This window comes from Ambystoma mexicanum, chromosome 2q, assembly GCF_040938575.1.
Source record: "Ambystoma mexicanum isolate Mex_15411 chromosome 2q, UKY_AmexF1_1, whole genome shotgun sequence".
NCBI classification, from domain to species: domain Eukaryota; kingdom Metazoa; phylum Chordata; class Amphibia; order Caudata; family Ambystomatidae; genus Ambystoma; species Ambystoma mexicanum.
In genome coordinates this window covers 204,894,790-204,913,218 of record NC_090924.1, presented here as the reverse complement: position 1 = coordinate 204,913,218, position 18,429 = coordinate 204,894,790, and the positions used below count along the sequence as shown (strand labels likewise).

At 45.8% G+C, this 18,429-nt stretch overlaps 1 protein-coding gene across 1 annotated transcript in view; it reads left to right on the top strand.

The window, feature by feature from the left end:
* The window catches only part of SMG1 (SMG1 nonsense mediated mRNA decay associated PI3K related kinase), a 2,768,248-nt gene that overhangs the window by 683,305 nt on the left and 2,066,514 nt on the right, over positions 1-18,429 (top strand). The window contains exon 26 of the mRNA XM_069647131.1: positions 1,467-1,576. Within this exon, the coding sequence (XP_069503232.1) occupies positions 1,467-1,576 (110 nt within the window). The remainder of the gene's footprint in view (positions 1-1,466; positions 1,577-18,429) is intronic.

Sequence of the window (18,429 nt, the reverse complement as noted above, 5' to 3'; positions counted from 1 at the left end):
GTATGTTCGTATTAAGCAGGGACAGAGGGTGGCATTAGCCCACATCCTTTGGGGGCCTTGCTTTCCTTATGTATTGTTACTGTAAAGGCATCTCTCAAGCCCCCCCACCTCCCCTTTTCAAAGGCATGACTGAAGACCTTGAGTAGTTTATTACCTAATTCCTGGCTGTATGATTTAAAGAATTCTGCGGGCAATCCGTTGGGACCCCGGGTTTTCCCATTAGGGAGTTTTAATTTTATCCACATTATCTGCTGTAGTGTAATGGGTGTATCCAGTGTAGCTGATTTTTTTTTTGGATTTTTTTACCCCTGTTAGTGCAGGCAAATCAGATCTTGTGTATCCTTCATCTCCAACACACGGTGGGTAGAGGTGTTGGAGTACAAAGCGCTGTAAAATTCTGCAAACGCATCATTAATATCCGCCTGACAGGTAACAGTCAAGCCAGCCCGATTACATACCGAAACAGGAGACCTACGTCTCTTGTTCCATTCCAGCCATGCTAGCAGCCTACTTGCCTGATCACCTTCCCGGTGGAGGTTGCTTACATGTGTTGTAGTCCTGCTTGCCCAGAGCCTCAATTCTCCTAAGCATTTAGTTCTCAATCAATTAATCTCTGCTTCACATCCGACAGGGCCTCCGGTCTGTTTTCTAACTGATCGATGTCTTTCAATGCCCCCCAGTGGTGTGCAAGTTGGTTCCAACTTAAAGCAATCTCATATGCTATGGGTGGATATTTTCAAGCTCTCACCTTTCGACTTGTAGAAATTCTTCCTAACAATAGGATGTTGGTACTTTGAAGATGTAGATTTCTGATGTATTGTAAAGTAAACTGTCATTTGTTAACTCTTTTTTAATAGTTTTTTTCATTGGTAAGGTTCTAATATTTTAAGTTCATTCACTATACCAATCGGTTAAACGGCCTAGCTTGCCCATTACCCATTTGTGTTTGACTCAAAAATGAAAATAGTTTGATAAGCCAAAATGTTTTTTTTATTTGAATATATTTTTTTAGGATTTTTTTAAATCAAATGAGAGGGTGTTCCAACCCCCCCGCCCCATTTTACCTTTGATTTTGTTATTACCACTTCTGAATCCCCCTTTTTAATATCACGTCTTTTTCACCACTGCTTTGACTCCTTCGCTGCAACCTCATCTGTCCATTGTAAACATTACTTTTCATTAAAGTATCGTCAGGAAGTGCGGTGGAGTGGCGGTGTTTAGACTGTGTTTCTTATTAATCACTGGATACGGAGTCAAAAGGAGGTATGGAATGAGGGCGCTGTTGTCGTGTGATGGTTATTTTTTCTGTTGGGTTTAGCTTTTGATACATGGCGTTTGGTATGAATGACTCAACAGTTAAGTGCGTTTGTATTTTACATTGACATCCTGAAGTATCCTGATGTAAGTATGAACTTGAGAAGTAGGGTATGTGTTTAGGTGACAGTTTATCTGACTTACTGTTTCAGGTCTCTTAGCAGCTTCGAGTTGGGTGAATTTCTGGAATGTACAGAACAACTTGAGCTACTCCCTGGAGAAAGAATCAATGTACTTGCTGGAAGTTTGAAAGAAAAGATAGGTATGCATAAGCAAGTGTTAATCTGAATAAGCAAATGTCTGAAATATGTTTGAACAATTATGGGTGCATTAATAATTGAAAGCTTAAAGCCATCCCGTGGTTCCTAAATGTAGAAATACCATCTGTTGTGTGCTTTTTCCAGAATAGGTACTTAGGTCTGCTTTATCCTATTAAGTTGGTGCTTCTTCCCATTTCATTGTGTCTAAACTTCAATTTCATATCTTTAAGTGATAGCCCTTAAAATTGTTTACGTACATAATATCGAAGTTCTCAGCAGCATTGTTGTAGAAAAAGTTTAAATGGATTATCATTGATGTGCGTGGAGGAGCGTGATATTGTTCCAGAAAGTATTGCCACAAACCTATGACACTTGGATGCCAAAAGTTCCAAGAAATAGCCAATGATCTCTGCATGCGCTTAGTGGAGGGATGTGCTTCTGAACTTCCCTGTTTTTGTTGAAATACATTTTTTTTAAATGATATAAAAACAAAGTATTTCGGTCGTGACTGGGAGCACTACTCGCTAAATAACAAGGGCCCGTTGTGCACCTGACTGCTCAGTGACCGCATTAGTGACAGTTAAATGCCTCATTCTCTAGCTTTCAGGGTTCTGTACGTTAGTCTCCATCTGCAGTTCCTCAACATATTGCTGTTTGTGACGTTTAAAGTTTCCTTTTTTTTTTTTTAAACTTTCATTACTTTCAGTGGGGTCCACCTGTATATTTACGGACTGTGATCCTGACCTGATTTTGTGAATGCCTGATTTTTTAAGCGTCACTCACTTTCATAACTCATTGTGTTTGGGGCACTAGTTAGTCCTAAAGGATACCCCTCCGGGGTGGACCTAGTTCCCCATTATCCTTGTAATCGATTGTATAGCACTGCTACATTTCATTATGGAGATTAGTGCGAGGGAACCAATTTTTCCCTTTCTCTTGATATTCTCTGCATTCTTAACACACACTGTTCAGTCCAGTGTTTCAGACCACATCTGCTGTAGGCTTCTGGGATGCTAACCTTAGTGGGCCTTCAGATGTTTCATTAAAAACAGTCTGAACTTCACTCCATTGGTAAGGAGGACGAGCAGTTCTGCTGAGACTTAGATTGGGTGTTTGTTTTAAAGTACTGTCAACAAATACAAAAGCTTAACAAACAATGATCACACAGGTAAGTACAAAAATATTTCTTATTTAACACAGGTGTCAAGAAAAGGCTGCTAAAAGTCAAGTAAAGCAATACTTCAAGTTATGTAAAAGAGTTGGTGGCGAAATTGGAACACAAGTTACACTTTAGAATTGAGTGTTTCAGTTATTAATAGTATTGATGAAGTGTGTTGGGAGGGGAGTTTTGGTGTTTATAAGGCACACCAATACTTCAGTACTAGGCTTTGCAAGTTTGAACCATAACCTGGGAGCAAATGTTCATTGATGTTCAAGGTAAGCAACCCAGTTTAGATTGCTTTAATTATACTTTGTAATGTTAGAGTTCTCCTGTAGGGGACAATGGGCTTGGTGCATCGGAAGTCCTTGTGTAAGGGCAATTTCTGTTAGGTTTCCCATGTATGGAATGCAGCATTACCTCCCCTTGTCGCCCAAGCAGAACCCATACAGAATAGCAAGGCTCCGGTTTGACCACCAAACGTTGATTCCAGATAGCTGCAAGAGAGGACTTTGCCTCTGTAGGAATGAATGGGGAAAAGGGGCTTTTAAAACTGGTATGCACCCTGACCCCTCTAACTCAGTTCAGGAAAAACACCCCAGCTAAGATGGCCCCTTTGGGGACAATTACTCACAACATTAGTGCTGTCAGTGGAGGTCTGGAGGTGGCTGGTGTTGCGTTTGGATGAACATGTTGATAGCTGGGTCTGGCGATTTGGCACTTCAGACCTCTTTCAGCAACCTTTGGGAAATGACTCATGACCTGGCTGAAGCTGCAGGAAGGACACTAAGATTCCCTTGATGTTGGAAGATCTGTAGGGCCTCTTCAGGTGTGGTGAGTAGTTGACGATCCTCCGCAGGGTCAGCAGGCATGAGGAATTATGATCAATGCACTCAGGATCCAGGAAGGCTCTCCTCTTGGACAAATAACAGCACCAGCAGAGCAATGAGGCTGCAGTCCCTTAACAAGGATGCCTTTTGAAGTTTTCAACCCCAGGGATAGATTACGTCAGTGCAATGGAGAAGTCCCACTCAGAGAATACAGGCCAGATACTGGCTTGGCAACTATTCCATGCTCCATAGGTCTCGAGAGTAGTTGGGACCTTTAGTCTGAGACTGGCATTCCAGGTACAGGCCTCCCCTGTCATTGAAGAGCAGAGCTTTACCTCCGTGCTAGATTGCTTGGTCAATGGTTTTGCCAATTCTTGGCTTCGATGGGTGACCGAAGAATGGCTCCAGATCGCCCTCCTATGTGAATTCTTGGGTAGGGGGGGTAACCTCAGCCCATCACTAAAAGGACCTGGACAATTTAAATTGTGGGTGGTTTCCCAGTACTAAAAGGCCAGCTCCCTCAGCAACAGTGACCTCCCTCTGAATGGAATGTGTATTGGGGATGTCTACATCCCCCTCACCCAATTGGAACCACTTGGTTTGCACATGGCACTTCCTGGACTTCTTGCAAGAATTCTGCAAGAATGTATGACCATATGTGCTCCTTTTTAACCCTGGCTAGGCGGAAGGCCAACAAGCACAGAATAATACAGGCAGGGCAACAACACAAGGTTTAGCCTTTTAGGCCACCATTGTAACAAAATGTATAGATTGATGTACAAATGTATAGGGGCATGGTATTGCACCAAAAATTGGTTCAATTACCACTGCCACCAGCACGCCATTGTTTTACTGGAAAGCGTACACATGTTTCCCTGTGGTGTACTTGATAGGTAAGGTAAAACTGGATTTCAGTGAGGGAGTGAAGTACCCTTGAACTGGTTGCCATGAAGATTGGGCAGCCCCACCCCTCTGCCCACAAACAAGTGAGTGAAGCTAGGTAGTGGTGTTAAAGAGCCCACTGCCAAAAATCAGGCAAGGATCCCATAAACTGCCTGTATATATGCTGGGGAGGGGAGAGTGGAAAAGAAAGATTTCCTTAGGAAGTGTGGAAAGCAAGCAGACCGGTTTGCCAACTGCTCAAAGGAACACAGCACATCTGCAGTGTCTGGTTCCGGGGGTGGGCTCAAATGCCCAAGGGTGACCAGGCTGCAGAGCAGTAGGAGTGGGTCATGATAGTTTGCTTTGCAGTCTCTCGCTTCTGTCTTGAGATCTTTACTAGTAATCGGATGTTAAGTGCTAAAAGGAAATGGCATCATTCAATTCTTGCAGTACTGCATCTGTTGGGGTAGATTTCAATTTTTGGGATTTCTGCTTTCACATTTATGGGACCCCTAGACTTTTCTTTTTGGTTTTGTTAGGATCACAGACTTATTTTTGTGGTCCCCCTGACCAGGCAACCTTTTTTACTATATCATTTATTTATTTTAAATGTTTTTATTGGCATTTATCATTTGTCAACATTTACATAATAAACAGACAACTAATAATGATTAACATAAAAGGGGAGGGAGAACAGAAAGGGAAACGAACAATAAACAAACTAAACTAATCTTCGTTGCCACATAAATGTGCTGGCGCTTGTGGCCCAGTTTGTTTGACCTTTTGGACCTCAAACTCCCGGGTGATGTATTGGCCAGGGGTGCCAAATTTAATAGTTCTGATGGTTCCCCTGCTGGGTGTTGGGTTTTGTCTTTAGTCTGTTGGTGTTCCGGTGGGCAGGGGTAGCTCAGGGGGGGTTTATCGTCTTATGGGTGGAACATATTCCGTATTAGGGCTTTCCAGTCCTCGTATGCTGGGCTTGCCTCTCCTCCTGCTTTGTCCACTCCTTATCCCCATACCGTTGTTTCGGCCCCTGACCAGTGCTCCAGTTCTCTGTGCCACCTGTCGAATTGCGTGCCCTTGGGAGATTTCCATGCCATGGCTATAGATCTTTTGGCTAGCACACACACACACACACACACACCATGTCCATGAGTTTCACTATGTGTCGCAGCTTGCTTATTCTTGGGTATGTGCCCAGAAGGCATTCTTTCGGGGACCATTTGTATTGTGCCACCCCTGCTCTTCTGCAGGTCTGCTCTATTTTGGACCAGAAGTTTTGAATCTTTGGACATCCCCAGAACATGTGTTTCATCCCTGCTCTTTCTGAGTTGCATCAGGGAAACAGTGGGGTGTCGTTCTTACTGAATTTTTCAATGATATCTTCTCCCAGGTCCGCCTCCCACTTTTTCAGGGCCTCGCTTTTGGGGTTGTCTGTCCGCTAGTTGAGCGTAGAGCCTAGACACTGGTTTCCATCCGTCCCCTAAGTTGTATAGTAGTGTTATCAGTGGGTCTTGCTCTGGTTAGCCTGGCCATTCTTTCAATTGTGACTTGGCACCCTCCCCTTCCCTCCCCAAGTATAAATACTGTGTCCCTCCCATTTTCTCATTAGGGCTAGGTCTGCTTTCCCCTTACTTACTGCTGCTGCAATTGGTATGTCTGCGGAGTAGGGTGTGCCCCTCCTGTGTGTCTCAGGGTCCTGGCCCAAACTTTCCTGTCCAGTTCTACTAGCATTGGGGTTTCCCCTAGACATCCCACCTGGACCCACAATGTTTCTTTTGGGTTCGCTGGCGGTATGGGTTGCCTGAGTAATCTGGTTTCAGAGGTGTGCTCATCTGCTAGCCACTCGGCCACGTGACTTAGTTGGGTGGCCAGGAAGTACCTTTCGAGGTCTGGGAGTTTGATTCCACCTGCTTTGTACGGTAGTGTTAGTACGCCGAGGGATATCTTGTGTCTGGTGTTGCCCCATAGTAGCTCCCCCAGTAGTTTTACCAGTACCCAAAAAAGGAGGCTTGGATAAGGCAATGTATGTTGTGGAAAAAGTATAGGAACCTTGGGAGCAGTATCATATTAACCACTTCGGCTCTGCCCATCACCGATAGTGGTAATTTTGACCAGAACTTCATCGATTTTCTGAGCCCATGTACCGCGACCTGGGTGTTACCCCATTGCATCTGTTCGGGTTTGTGCCAGATACTGACTCCTAGGTATCTGAAGGTGTGCAGTTACCACTGGATTCCTACCGCTGGGAGATCGGTTTCAGTTCGCTCAGCCAGTCCAGCCAGCCGGAATACACAAGACTTCTCCCTGTTGAATGAGATCCCTGACACCCGGCAAAGTTCTCTAGGACCTCTAGGATTGTTGGCAGATTAAGGTAGGGGTCTCAAGTATAACAGGACATCGTCTGCATATAATGAAACTGTGGTATTCGCCCCCTATTCTGATGCCTGCACCGAAAAAAGGTTTCATCATAAATATATAGCTAGTGGTTCTAGGCCCAGTATATAGAGCATTGGTGATAGCGGGCAGCCCTGTCTGGTGCCTCTTTGGATGTCCCATAGTCCCGACACTGTCCTCCCAGTCTTAAATCTGGCCACCGGTGATTGATATATTTTCCCTCAACCCGAACTGTCTCAGGACCTGTAGCAACCACTCCCAGTATATGGAGTCAAAGGCTTTTGTGGCGTCTAGGGATACCACTGCGTATGATTTGTGAGAGTCGTTTGTTTGTGCCACTATGTGTTGCAATCTTTGTAGATTCGCTGCTGTGCTCCGGCTTGGTATGAACCCATTCTGGTCTTCATGCACTAATGTACCTACGACCTTTGACAGCTTTTTGGCTAATTGGTTGTTAATATTTTTATATCATAATTGAGCATGGCTAGTGGCCTATACAAGCCACATTCGTCTCTGGGTTTCTCAGGTTTGGGAATCAGCACTACCAGCGTCTCCCTCATTCTTTTTGGTAGCGTCCCCATCTCATATGATTCCCTAAAGACTTCTAAGAGAGTGGGGGCCAGGGCTGCATCATACACTTTAAAGAACTCAGGGGGGCGGGGGGGAGAGACACCGCTGCCGGGTTCTTACTTGTGGACAGCGATTTGATTGCTTCGGTTATGTCCTCTGCTGATAGGTCCTCGTTTAGGGTGGGCCCTCTGGGCTTCGTTCAGTGTTGGCAGGCCTATCTCTTCCAGGGTGTCCAAGATGTCCCTCTGTGGTATCACTGTTGTATGGCTGTACAGAGGGAGTAGAATTGCCTGAAGGCCTCATTGACTTTCGACTGCGATGTGTAATTCTCGCAAGTGGGGGGCTTTAATTTCAGTGATCGGGAGTTTCGGGTGTTTCCTTTTGCACAGCCATGACAAGAGTCTACTTGGGTTATCACCCTCCACCTGTGCTCTGGTGGTCTTGGTTATGTAGTCAAACTTGGTTAATCTGTCCCACACATTTTGGCAATCATTTCTGATTGCGGAGAGTTCCTCCCCTGCTTCCCTTGTATTAGGTGCAATGGTTTCGAGCTGAGTGATCTGTTGTTCCCCGGCTTCTAATTCGTTCGTCAGGATTTTCCTTATACCTCCGGCACTAGCAATGAATTCCCCCCCTGACCACCACTTTTAGTGCTTCCCATATTGTATCCCATCCCTTTACACTGCCCACATTGATGTCTAGGTAGATGGATAGGGGTGGTTGGTAGTGTTGTGGGGGTTAGATCTGTCTAGCATGTAGTCTCGTTTGCTATTAAAATCCCCTCCCCATATGAAAAAACCATTGCGATAGGGTGTACATTTGGCACTTAGCTTAGTCCGGTACGACGAGGTGCCGATGTTGGGGAGGTAAGAGTTGACCATGCATATTTCCAGTTGCTCAATACTGCCTCTCTGTATCAAGTACCTTCCCTCCGTGTCCACCTCCTTTGATAGTAGCTTGAATGGTATTGCGCCATCAATCCAGGTGTATGCTCTGCGCGCAAATTTGGAGTAAGCTGCACCACAGCTCTGACCTCCCCACCATTCGAACACTTTGGCAGTGTCTTCTGCTGTTGGGTGTGTTTCTTGCAGGAGTGCAATGGAGACATGTTTTCTCCTCAGATATGATTTGATCCTGTTCCTACACATATAGGAGCCCATCCCCCCTGACATTCCATGTCAGCACCTTAATATTGGCTGCCATCTTTGTGTTGCAATGTCCAGGTTTCTGTATGTATGTCGTGGAGAAGACTAAGAAACGTTTCAAACAGTAACTTGATAAACTCAAGCAACTGCACCCAGCAGTTTGCCTTGTGGGCAACGCTCAGGTGCCCCCACCAGATCTTGGCCTCTCCAGCCGTCCATGGCGGGTTGTGATACAAAGACAGCAGGCCTGCATCAGTCCTTTCGCGGGGTTGAATCATCCTGCTCAGGTCAGGCGGTGTGACATGCCTCCCGTCTTTGCTGGTAAGGGCATTGGCGAAATTGTTTGCTTATCACGGGCGGGTCTTTCTAGTAGGATTCCGCTGGGTCAGTGTTTTGGTCATGCAGCCGTTTCACCATCATCTGCCATGTTTGTGTTTGAGCCACATGTTTGCCGCTGCCGGGGTCTCTAGGAAGATGCCCCATCCCTTATGTATGATCTTGAGCCTGGACGGGTAGAGCAACATGTACTTAAGATTCAGTTGGCGATGCCTGGCTTTGACTGGTACGAAGGAGTTTCTTGCTCTCTGGACTGTCGGGGTGTAGTCTGGGTATATTGTAATCCTTGCCTTGTCTCTGCTTATTGCGCCTCCATCACGTGAATGGCGTAGTATGGTCTCCCTGTCTTGGAAGTTGAGGATCCTGGCTATAATTGGGCGAGGGTGCGAGCTGGGTGTTTTTTTTTTCTGAAGGGCCCTGTTCAACGGCAAACCCTTGTGAGAGTCGGCTGGCACCTATTTCCTGTTGTAGTAGGGTTTCTACGAAATTCGTAGGGTTGGGTCCCTCAAGGCCTTCTGGAACACTGAGTAGGCAGACGTTGTTGCGTCTGGATCTTCCTTCCGCATCCTCGGGCCTTTCTTCTAGTATTTTATTGTGCCTTTCTAGCTCCTCCACGTCTTTCAGCGCTGTGAACATCTTGCGCTGCTCTGATTCCGTGGTTGTTACACGTTCCGTGAGGTTGCCCATATCTTGGCGCATTAGATGCATGTCTGTTTTCACTTCCTTTATCTTTGTGTCGATGAAGGAGCAGAGCTCTGATATTGCTTAGAGTATCCGTTCGTCTTTGATCTGTTCCTCAGAAGCTTGTTGGGTTGGTTCAGTCTCTTTGGTTTCCTGCCTTTGTTCCTTTGGTTGGACTGCTGCAAAGGATTCCATGATGTTGATTTTACTTTTCCCTTTGGGAGGGGACATGTCTTTGTCTTGCAGGTTAGAGCTATGACCGGTCTCCAGTCTGTGCCAGTGAATCTGCCCACTGTCCAAATTAAGTCTAATTGACCCCACCACTATCTTAACTAAAGACGGGGGCAAATGACTCTTCTCCCTAGCTTTTGCTTCTCGCAAACCTCTGTTCAATAGCTGATTTTCAAATAGTCTCTTGTGACGACTTTGATCAGTTCATACAGGTCTTGAAACACTTTATTAGTCTTATAATTCTTCTCAAAAGGAGGTCCCTTCGACCTTAGATTGATATATTTTCCCTTGTTCATTGTTTGTGTGTTCCTTTCTCTGTACTTGTATTACTATGTTAGTCTTTCCTTTTCCAGGGTAACCTCATCCAACGTTTATGATTCTTTTTTTTTTTTCCATAACATTTTATTAGAATATACATAGCAATAAGACATCAGCGACAGCATTGTGTTCAGTATCAGCAACATTCAGCATCACAAGTTTTTAGGGAGGGTAAGGAATTAGTTGGCGTTAGGACGACCTCCATTGCTCGAAATGTTATTTGAGCTTGGTGGATGTGTCAGCCGCTATAGATGGGGTGGCAATGGGGAATATAGGTTGGTCAGTAGAGGGGGCTGCTTTGTAGCCATCTGGTGAGTGGTGGCCTTCTGGACAAAGACGGAAATCTCGCTGCAAAGTCCATGAAAGGATCCCAGATGTTCATGGTTTTGGTGAGAAAATTGTTTCGGATCGCGGTCACCTTTTCCGCCACTGCAATGTCCCAGCATTTGGACCACCATAATGCTATTGAGGGTCCTTCCTCATGTTTCCACAGGCGGGCCATGGCGATTTTCGCTGTGAGGAGTAAGTGCGTACACAGGTGAGGTATGTTACCTGAGATTGGCAATGCCCCGCCCCCTGTTCCCCTAGGAGAACAATCCCCGCATCCCAAGGTATAGTGAGTCCAGTGATGTCTTTGATGTGTTTAATCACCTCCCTCCAGTATGCCTCCGCCTTTGGGAAGGTCCATGCCATGTGAAATAGAGAACCGGGGGTGGCGCACCCCCGCCAACAGTGATCAGATAGAGTTGGGTTAGCTCTGTTGAGTTGGACCGTCTATAGCAGAATTTATAACCCCCCCCCTCCCTATTAGTAATATATTGTGAGCTCTCTTCCCTCCTGTGTAATTCACAGCCTTAGTCCCTCTATATTAAGTCTTTCATTGGACATATAGTATGAGTAGTCCCATTACGATCCTCAAACACTTCTCTTGCTTCTAATGTTATATTCAGTGGATTGCTTTCTCCCACCTATTCTTCATCAGATAGATATCCATTCCAGCGTCATCTGCTCTGAAAACCTTTCAACAGGTTGTGTAGTGCTACTTGACTCAACCATCCCTCTTGACTCGACATGGTGCTCGTCGACTAAGGACGTGATGTCTGTCGCTGTACATCTAAGACACTATGCCCCCATACCTCAGTTCCTTATTTCTGAGCGCTCAGCATGCTGCTCATTAGGAACGACTCTCGTGAGAGAAATTTGCATTCAATTTTGATTTTCAATTCAACGTGCTTGCCAGTATGTACACTCCAAAGATGTCTGGATTCAAGGGAAGCCTTAACCCAGAAAAGGAGGAGAGGCGCTGATAGATTACTCTAAAAAAGCCACTGGTCTTCCTCATCTAATAAGGAGCGTTGTAAATGACGCAGACCTGATTTAGACTCCTCAGAGGAGCGGGATAAGTCCCACCGTGGCTCAAATACATCAAGGGCAGAGTGGGAGGTCCTAACGGAGCAAATGCTCCAAATGGTTAAGTCGGCCGATGCGAGTACAGTTCCGAACTAGAAGCAGGAGGCCATGACAGTCCCGGTTACACCTGGTGAATACGGCATCAAGGAGACTTCATCGGGTATGTCCGTCTCCAAGTCGATGCTACCACCAAAACCAGTCGGCACCATTAGCCTCAATACCATTGACGTTGGTGCAAAGATAGCCGGTCAGATAGCACAGCGAGTAAAGTACTCGCTTTGAAATCCATGCAGAGCCTGCGTTGCAGGTTCGAATCCCGGCAGGGCCAAACTCAGCCTTTCATCCTTCCGAGGTTGATAAATAAGCACTGCTCAGATACCTGAGGGTTCATAGCGCTATATAAATGCAAATTATTAAATAGATGCAAATTATTCAAACAGCTGAGCGGTCGTTTGTCCTAGAGTCGAGGTAGTCGTTCTTCAAAACGATAGAATCGATCTTCGATGTCTGGGATGAGGGGGCCTCTCGACTTAGTCAGTGCTCAAGGTTTGGGTGGGTGGCATAATCTGTATGGACATGCAAATGCCAAATACCAGAGAATGGTGGATAGAGTGGAAGATACTTTAGGCCTGTGTGCCCTGGCAAAACCTCAGTCAGACTACTAGCTGACTGATATCTTGGATAGAGGTCCACTGATAGAGCACTACCGTTTAATTTGGCCATAGCTGACCCCATTACGAAAAAATAAACCTGCACAGTGGGGATACTCTTTCGACCCACGCTTTGCCAGAGGGATTGGTGGTTCAGGCAGGCACTAATAATACAAAACCATCCACATCGAAGAAATAGGATGCCCTTGCAATAAACGTCTTATCCAGTAGCATGGCTCTGAAAGCCTTGAACGCTTTGTTTGCATTCGGGATGTGTACTCGCGGCCTGTGGAGGACGATGGAGCTGGCGGCAGAGCGCATAGCAGGCAGGGGAGATGCAGGAACTTTTTCTGCACCTGGTGGACGATGCAAAGGAGGTAGCCTTCCAAGCTCTACTATCGGACGTTGCAGACTGCGTGGAAGAGCTATGGGGTCAGCAACAGTGTTGCAAAGACAAGCTTGCTTGCATAGTTTGGGCCCCCTCCACCCGAACGTGCAGGCAAAGTTGCTTGACATCACCTTTGATGGGCATCACCTGTTCGGCCCTAGGGTTGATGAGTCTTTCAAAAAATGTATCCAAGCTAGCTGCAAAGTCTCTGTGTCTGGCTGTGCAGCAAACGCCCAAGCCATCTTTTAGCTTATTCTCCAGAGGAAAAGGCTTCCAGTGGTACATCCCTTTCAAGAAGGCACAGCCTCCACAACCCAGGCAGAGGAGTTTCCCATGCTCCGGAAGGGGCAGTGGGCCCTATAGGGGCCAGCAGACAGCGGCAGGGATGGTTCCGCCTGCAAAGCCGCTTTGAGTCCTTACCCCACTGTTCCATAGTTGGAGGGAGAATTGGCAAGCACTTGTTCCAGTGGCAGGAGATGGTCTGATGCCTGGGCATTGCAGCTAGTCAAATGGGGTACTGTCTACCTTTATTTATTTATTTATTTATTTTTATTGGTTTTTAGATCAAACCTTTAAAATATTACAACAAACACATAAGACAAACATTTAACACAACATTTAAACGAAATCATGATTCCAACATTATCCTACTTCCTTCCAATGACTTCTTATGCCAGCATACTCAGATAACACCTAAGGTCACTGAGTCAAACATGGCTTTACCCAACCTCTTTAGCTCACAGCCTATCAAGAGCATTTAGTCTCTTCAATTACTGCCAAGAAGGAAGTCAGGGGCAATATTAATTTCATATCCAAACCATTACACATAATCTGCCATGATTCCTCCGCACATATGGACTGATGGAAATTATACCACTGGCTCATATGAATTGATCTTATGTCTTTTAGTGCTGGACAGAAAAGCACAAGATGCTTAAGTGACTCCAGATCTTTTTCGCAAAGGCGACAGGTGGAATTAGCACCTACATTACATGGCCAATGACTGGTCCTCTCCTTTGTTTTGAAGGCATTTAACCGGAATAACATAAACAGTCTTCTTGCTTTCGAGTTTAGAGAGCAATTCAAATACCTTTGAGGCAAGTTGAAGGCTCTTGCTTCGACCGGAGAGTCTTTCATGGCGCTAGCCGACTTTCGCTCACTACATGTGGAAATCCAGTCGGCACGCCAGAGCTTCTCCTTTGGTGCCGTTGGATTTGCTAGCAGAATTTCGATACTGATGTTATATAGTGCCAACAGATCTTCACAACGTTTCACCCACTGAGATAGAATGTCACACCCTTTTGCTGAAGCCTGGTGTAATATCTTGAATTGCAAGATTCCTTCCTCTATTCTGGATTTCCGAAATAAGGTTAGCTGATTCCAGCTGACTCGAGCATGCAATGATATTAACGCAAGTTCGTATCTTATACAAGCAGTCGATACCCCAATCGGTAAACTTAACGCTTTCGTCCAGAACATGTGCTCCAAGGATGCCCAGTGCTTTGACGAACATCCAAACGCATTTTCCGCACTGTAAATCAGGATAGGTACCGCTTTCTGTTCATAAAAGTTACGCAGGGGGTACATCGAAAAACGCCCAAACTTTCTGTTTATCACTACACCCTGACAAGCTAGCTGGCCACCTTTCCTCGTGGATTCTACTACCCAGGACTCATCACAGATACTAGAATTCAGTATCATACCTAGGTACTTCACTTTTTTTGAAACCTTTAGCTGTACTTGATCTAGTTTCCACACGTACTTTGTCGCATTTGCAGTTTGAGTCGTTCTTGAGTTCCCAAACACCAGTATTTCCGTCTTTGCTGCGTTGATCTTGAGGTTGTTCGAGCTTACGTAACTTTGTACTGCGTCTAGTTTCCGTTGAAGGCCAATCGGGGTTACGTCTAAGATTACTAAATCGTCGGCATACAGCAGCCAACTTATCTGTGAAGAATTGAGCTTAGGTGGAAACGCTCTCACGGAATGGATAGCCTCGCCGATATCAGAAATGAAGAGACTAAAAATTGCTGCTGCCAACGGACATCCCTGTTTGACACCCTTAAGTGTCTTGATTTGAGCCGACAAGGAGCCTGATTGATCTAGGCGAATTGTAATGGAGGTATCTGTATGAAGCTCTTTAATCGCCGCTAAGAGACCCACTGGACAACCCCACTCCTCCATTTTCTGCCACAGCTTCTCACGATCAATCATGTCGAAGGCGCTAGAGAAATCAACGAAAGCTAGGTACACCTTCGTGTTTGATCGGAGGGCTTCCATCTTCAGTAGGTTTAGGACCAGCAGGTTCAATGAGCATCCGACCAATTTTACGAATCCCGCTTGTCTTTCGTCGACTCTCTTTACTGTTAGCCCAGTTGAGCAATTTGGTTTTCAGCAACGATGCATAAATCTTGCCCAAGACATCCAGCAGCGCCACAGGTCGATAATTTTTTGGTGATAATCTATCTCCTTTTTTAAATATGGGGACTATAATCCCAGTTTTCCATGAATTTGGCACTTGTTTTTGTTTATTAATTCTTCCAAATAGGTCGAAACAAAAGTCAGTCCAGAGATCAGGGCACTGTTTAATCATGAAATTCGACAGGCCATCAGGGCCTGGTGCTCTGGAATTTTTAGCTCTCATGATTACCTCTCGGATCTCATCCGTCGCAAAGTATAAATCCCATGTTACTGAATTATGTCTTAAAGTAGTAGGAACTAAATGTTTGTGGTATAAAGCAGAAAAATGCTGCACCCACTCAGATTCAGATATCAGACTTACTTGCAAAGCCTCTTGCGGTGTTTCCATTTGATTAATAGTTCGCCAGAACTCTCTACTGTTCTTAGTGATTAGGATCTTCAACATTGCCTCTGCGTCTTGCTGAAGCAATATACATTTGTGACTTTTTTTTTTTAACATGTTTTTATTCATTTTCACAATTATGACGAATAACAAACATCAGTGACTTCCCCAACTTTCACCCCCCCTCCCTCCTCTCCCCCCCCCCCCCCCCCCTGCGGAAGAAGTTCCGATCTCTTGTGTCTTTCTTCCGGGAACTTTACATGCTGTATATGTCCGAGATTCTGATGTTATGTGGGCACCATTGTGCCATGTAGTCAGAATTCAGGTATTCCAGGGCCGGTCCCCACTCCCTCGTGAAGGTGTTGTTCTGGTCCTGTAGGTGATTCGTGATCTTTTCCATAGTCATATGGGACCAGACTTTTTGCAGCCAAGTGAAAGCCAGTGGTGGGTCTCTTTTCTTCCAATTTTGCGCTATCGTTGCCCAGGCCGCGATCACCAGTCCCATAAAGCTTCTCCATTGGGGTATAGTTAGTTTCCTGGCCTGTGAGTCTTTGAATCCGCATAACCACACCATCTCTCCCATCTGGGCAGCCGCTGGGATTACATGAACAATTTCTTTTTGTACTTCATTCCAGAAGCCTTTTACTCCCTGGCATTCCCACCATATATGCTTCCAGGTGCCCGCCACCGAGCACCCCCTCCAACAGCCATCCGAGGTGTCCGCGTACATTGACTTAAGTCTCACTGGGGTATAGTGCCATTGGGTGACTATTTTCCACCACATTTCCCTGCTTTGGACGGCCCTGGCGAGTTTGGGGATGCCTGCCCACAATTCCTCCCATTGCTGTCTGGTCACTTCTTCCCCCAGTGTGGCCTCCCACCTCTTCATATATGTCCATTTTACTTCTTCCTCTGGCGTGTTAATGTATTTATATAATGTGGATACTAGTTTTTTGTCCCCTGGATTGGTTACTATATACGTCTCAAATGGAGTGCGGTCCCTCGTGGCTGCCTGGAAGACCTCCGGTGTGCTCAGCCAGTGTTTTATTTGTTCATATTTGAATCTATCTGCTTCATTCAGTTTCCACATAGCTTTGCATTCTGTGAAGGATCTAATTTCTTTGTCTATAAACATTTCTCCGATTTTTCTGCACCCCGCTGCCTCCCACCTCCCAAATCCGCCTGGATCTTGTCCTGGGGGGAATTGTGGATTCCTGCAGATTGGGGTGAAGGGACCCAGCGCGGTGGTCATGGTTCCTCTCTTGGCTTGGTCGTCCCAGGCTCTCAAGGTGGTTTTTAAGATTTCACTGATTCGAAGATTCCCATGTCTGTGTTGTGGTTGTTTCCACAGCAGATCCTCCAGGGGGGTTCTGGCGACCGCCCTGTCCTGTGTCGCCCAGATTGTCTGTTGGTTCTCCCCCAGCCATTCCTTCAAAACCCATAATTGGGCTGCCTGAAAGTATTTCTTGAAGTGTGGTAGGGACATTCCACCAGCCTTTATTGGTGCCGTGAGGATGGTTCTTGCTAGCCTCGGAGGCCTCCTGTTCCACACAAACTGTGAGACGGCCCTTGACAGTGCTCTGAAGAACGAGTCAGGGACTGACACCGGCAGGGCCTGGAAATAGTAGAGCACCCTTGGTAGTATATTCATTTTTATGGATTGTATTCTCCCCCACCATGAGATCCTTAGGGGACTCCACCTCTCCAGGTCCCTCCTGATTCTGCTCAAAAGGTGAGAGTAGTTACTCTGATAGATCATGTCTACCCTTTGCGTGAGAGTCACCCCTAGGTACTTTATGCCTCCCTCTACTAATTTCAAGTTTAGCTTACCCGCCTCAGTTTTTAGTGCTTCTTTGCTCCCTGCTAATAGCATGACTTCTGATTTCCCCCTGTTGATCTTAAGGCCCGAGATCCGCCCAAATTCCTCCAGTATTTCTATGGCGCTTTTCATGGAATGCTCTGGGTCCTCCACTGCCAGCAGCATGTCGTCCGCATAAGCCATGACTTTGTGCTGCCTGCCCGCCATCTCTATCCCCCTCACCCCTTGTGAGTCCCTCATTTTAATTAGAAGGGGCTCCAGGAATATAGCGTATAATAATGGTGAGAGGGGGCAGCCCTGTTTCGTGCCCCTTCTAATCTCCACTCTGTCCGTGACTTCTCCATTTACAGCTATTCTTATCACAGGGGAATTGTAGTTGGCTTTTACCATCCTTATGAACTGCTCCCCGAATCCCATATGGTCCAGTGTCTTAAAAAGAATGGACCATTCCACTCGGTCAAATGCCTTTTCGGCGTCTAAGGAGAGGAGTGCTGCTGATTTATGGGTAATACCAATTTTTTCTATCAGGTGGGTTACTCTTCTTAGGTTGTCCTGGGTTTGTCTACCCGGGATAAAGCCTGATTGGTCTGTGTCAATTAAGGTCGAAAGGAGGGGTGACAGTCTGGCCGCTAGCACTTTCGTGTATATTTTAGCGTCCAGATTTATTAAAGCTATCGGGCGATATGAGCCCGGAAGGGACGGGTCTTTGCCTGCCTTGTGGAACACGAGGAACATTTGTGACTTTTTATCCAGTTTTTGTAGGATTGTTTGGTTATCCGATTTTTTGCTATTATTTCATGGACTGGCCCTTGCTTGTTTTTCCGAATTTCAGCCCTCATCAGTCTTTTCCGCTGCATCACCAACAGGTCGAAGCGATGTTTCTTCTGGAAAGACCAGTTTTTCATCCTAATGTTTTTAGCTTTGAATTGAGACAGAATGGACGCATATTCAATCTCCTCGGGAGTTGATCTAAATTGAGCGCATATGTTGGCCACGTCACTTTCATCCAGTCTCACCCGGAGTCGATTTGATTCCACCAGAACTTTTGATCTCCATTTTTGGTTTTGTTCCTCTTGAGTCTCGGAATGTTAATTCCAACAAATCGTGTTCACTGTTGCTCATGGTACGGATTTTCAAGGATTTTGCCCGCGCCTGCATGATATCAGAAGCATAAATATAGTCAATGGTCGAAAATTGACATTCACGCCGCCACGTAGGCTGAGCTGGAATGTCTCCTTG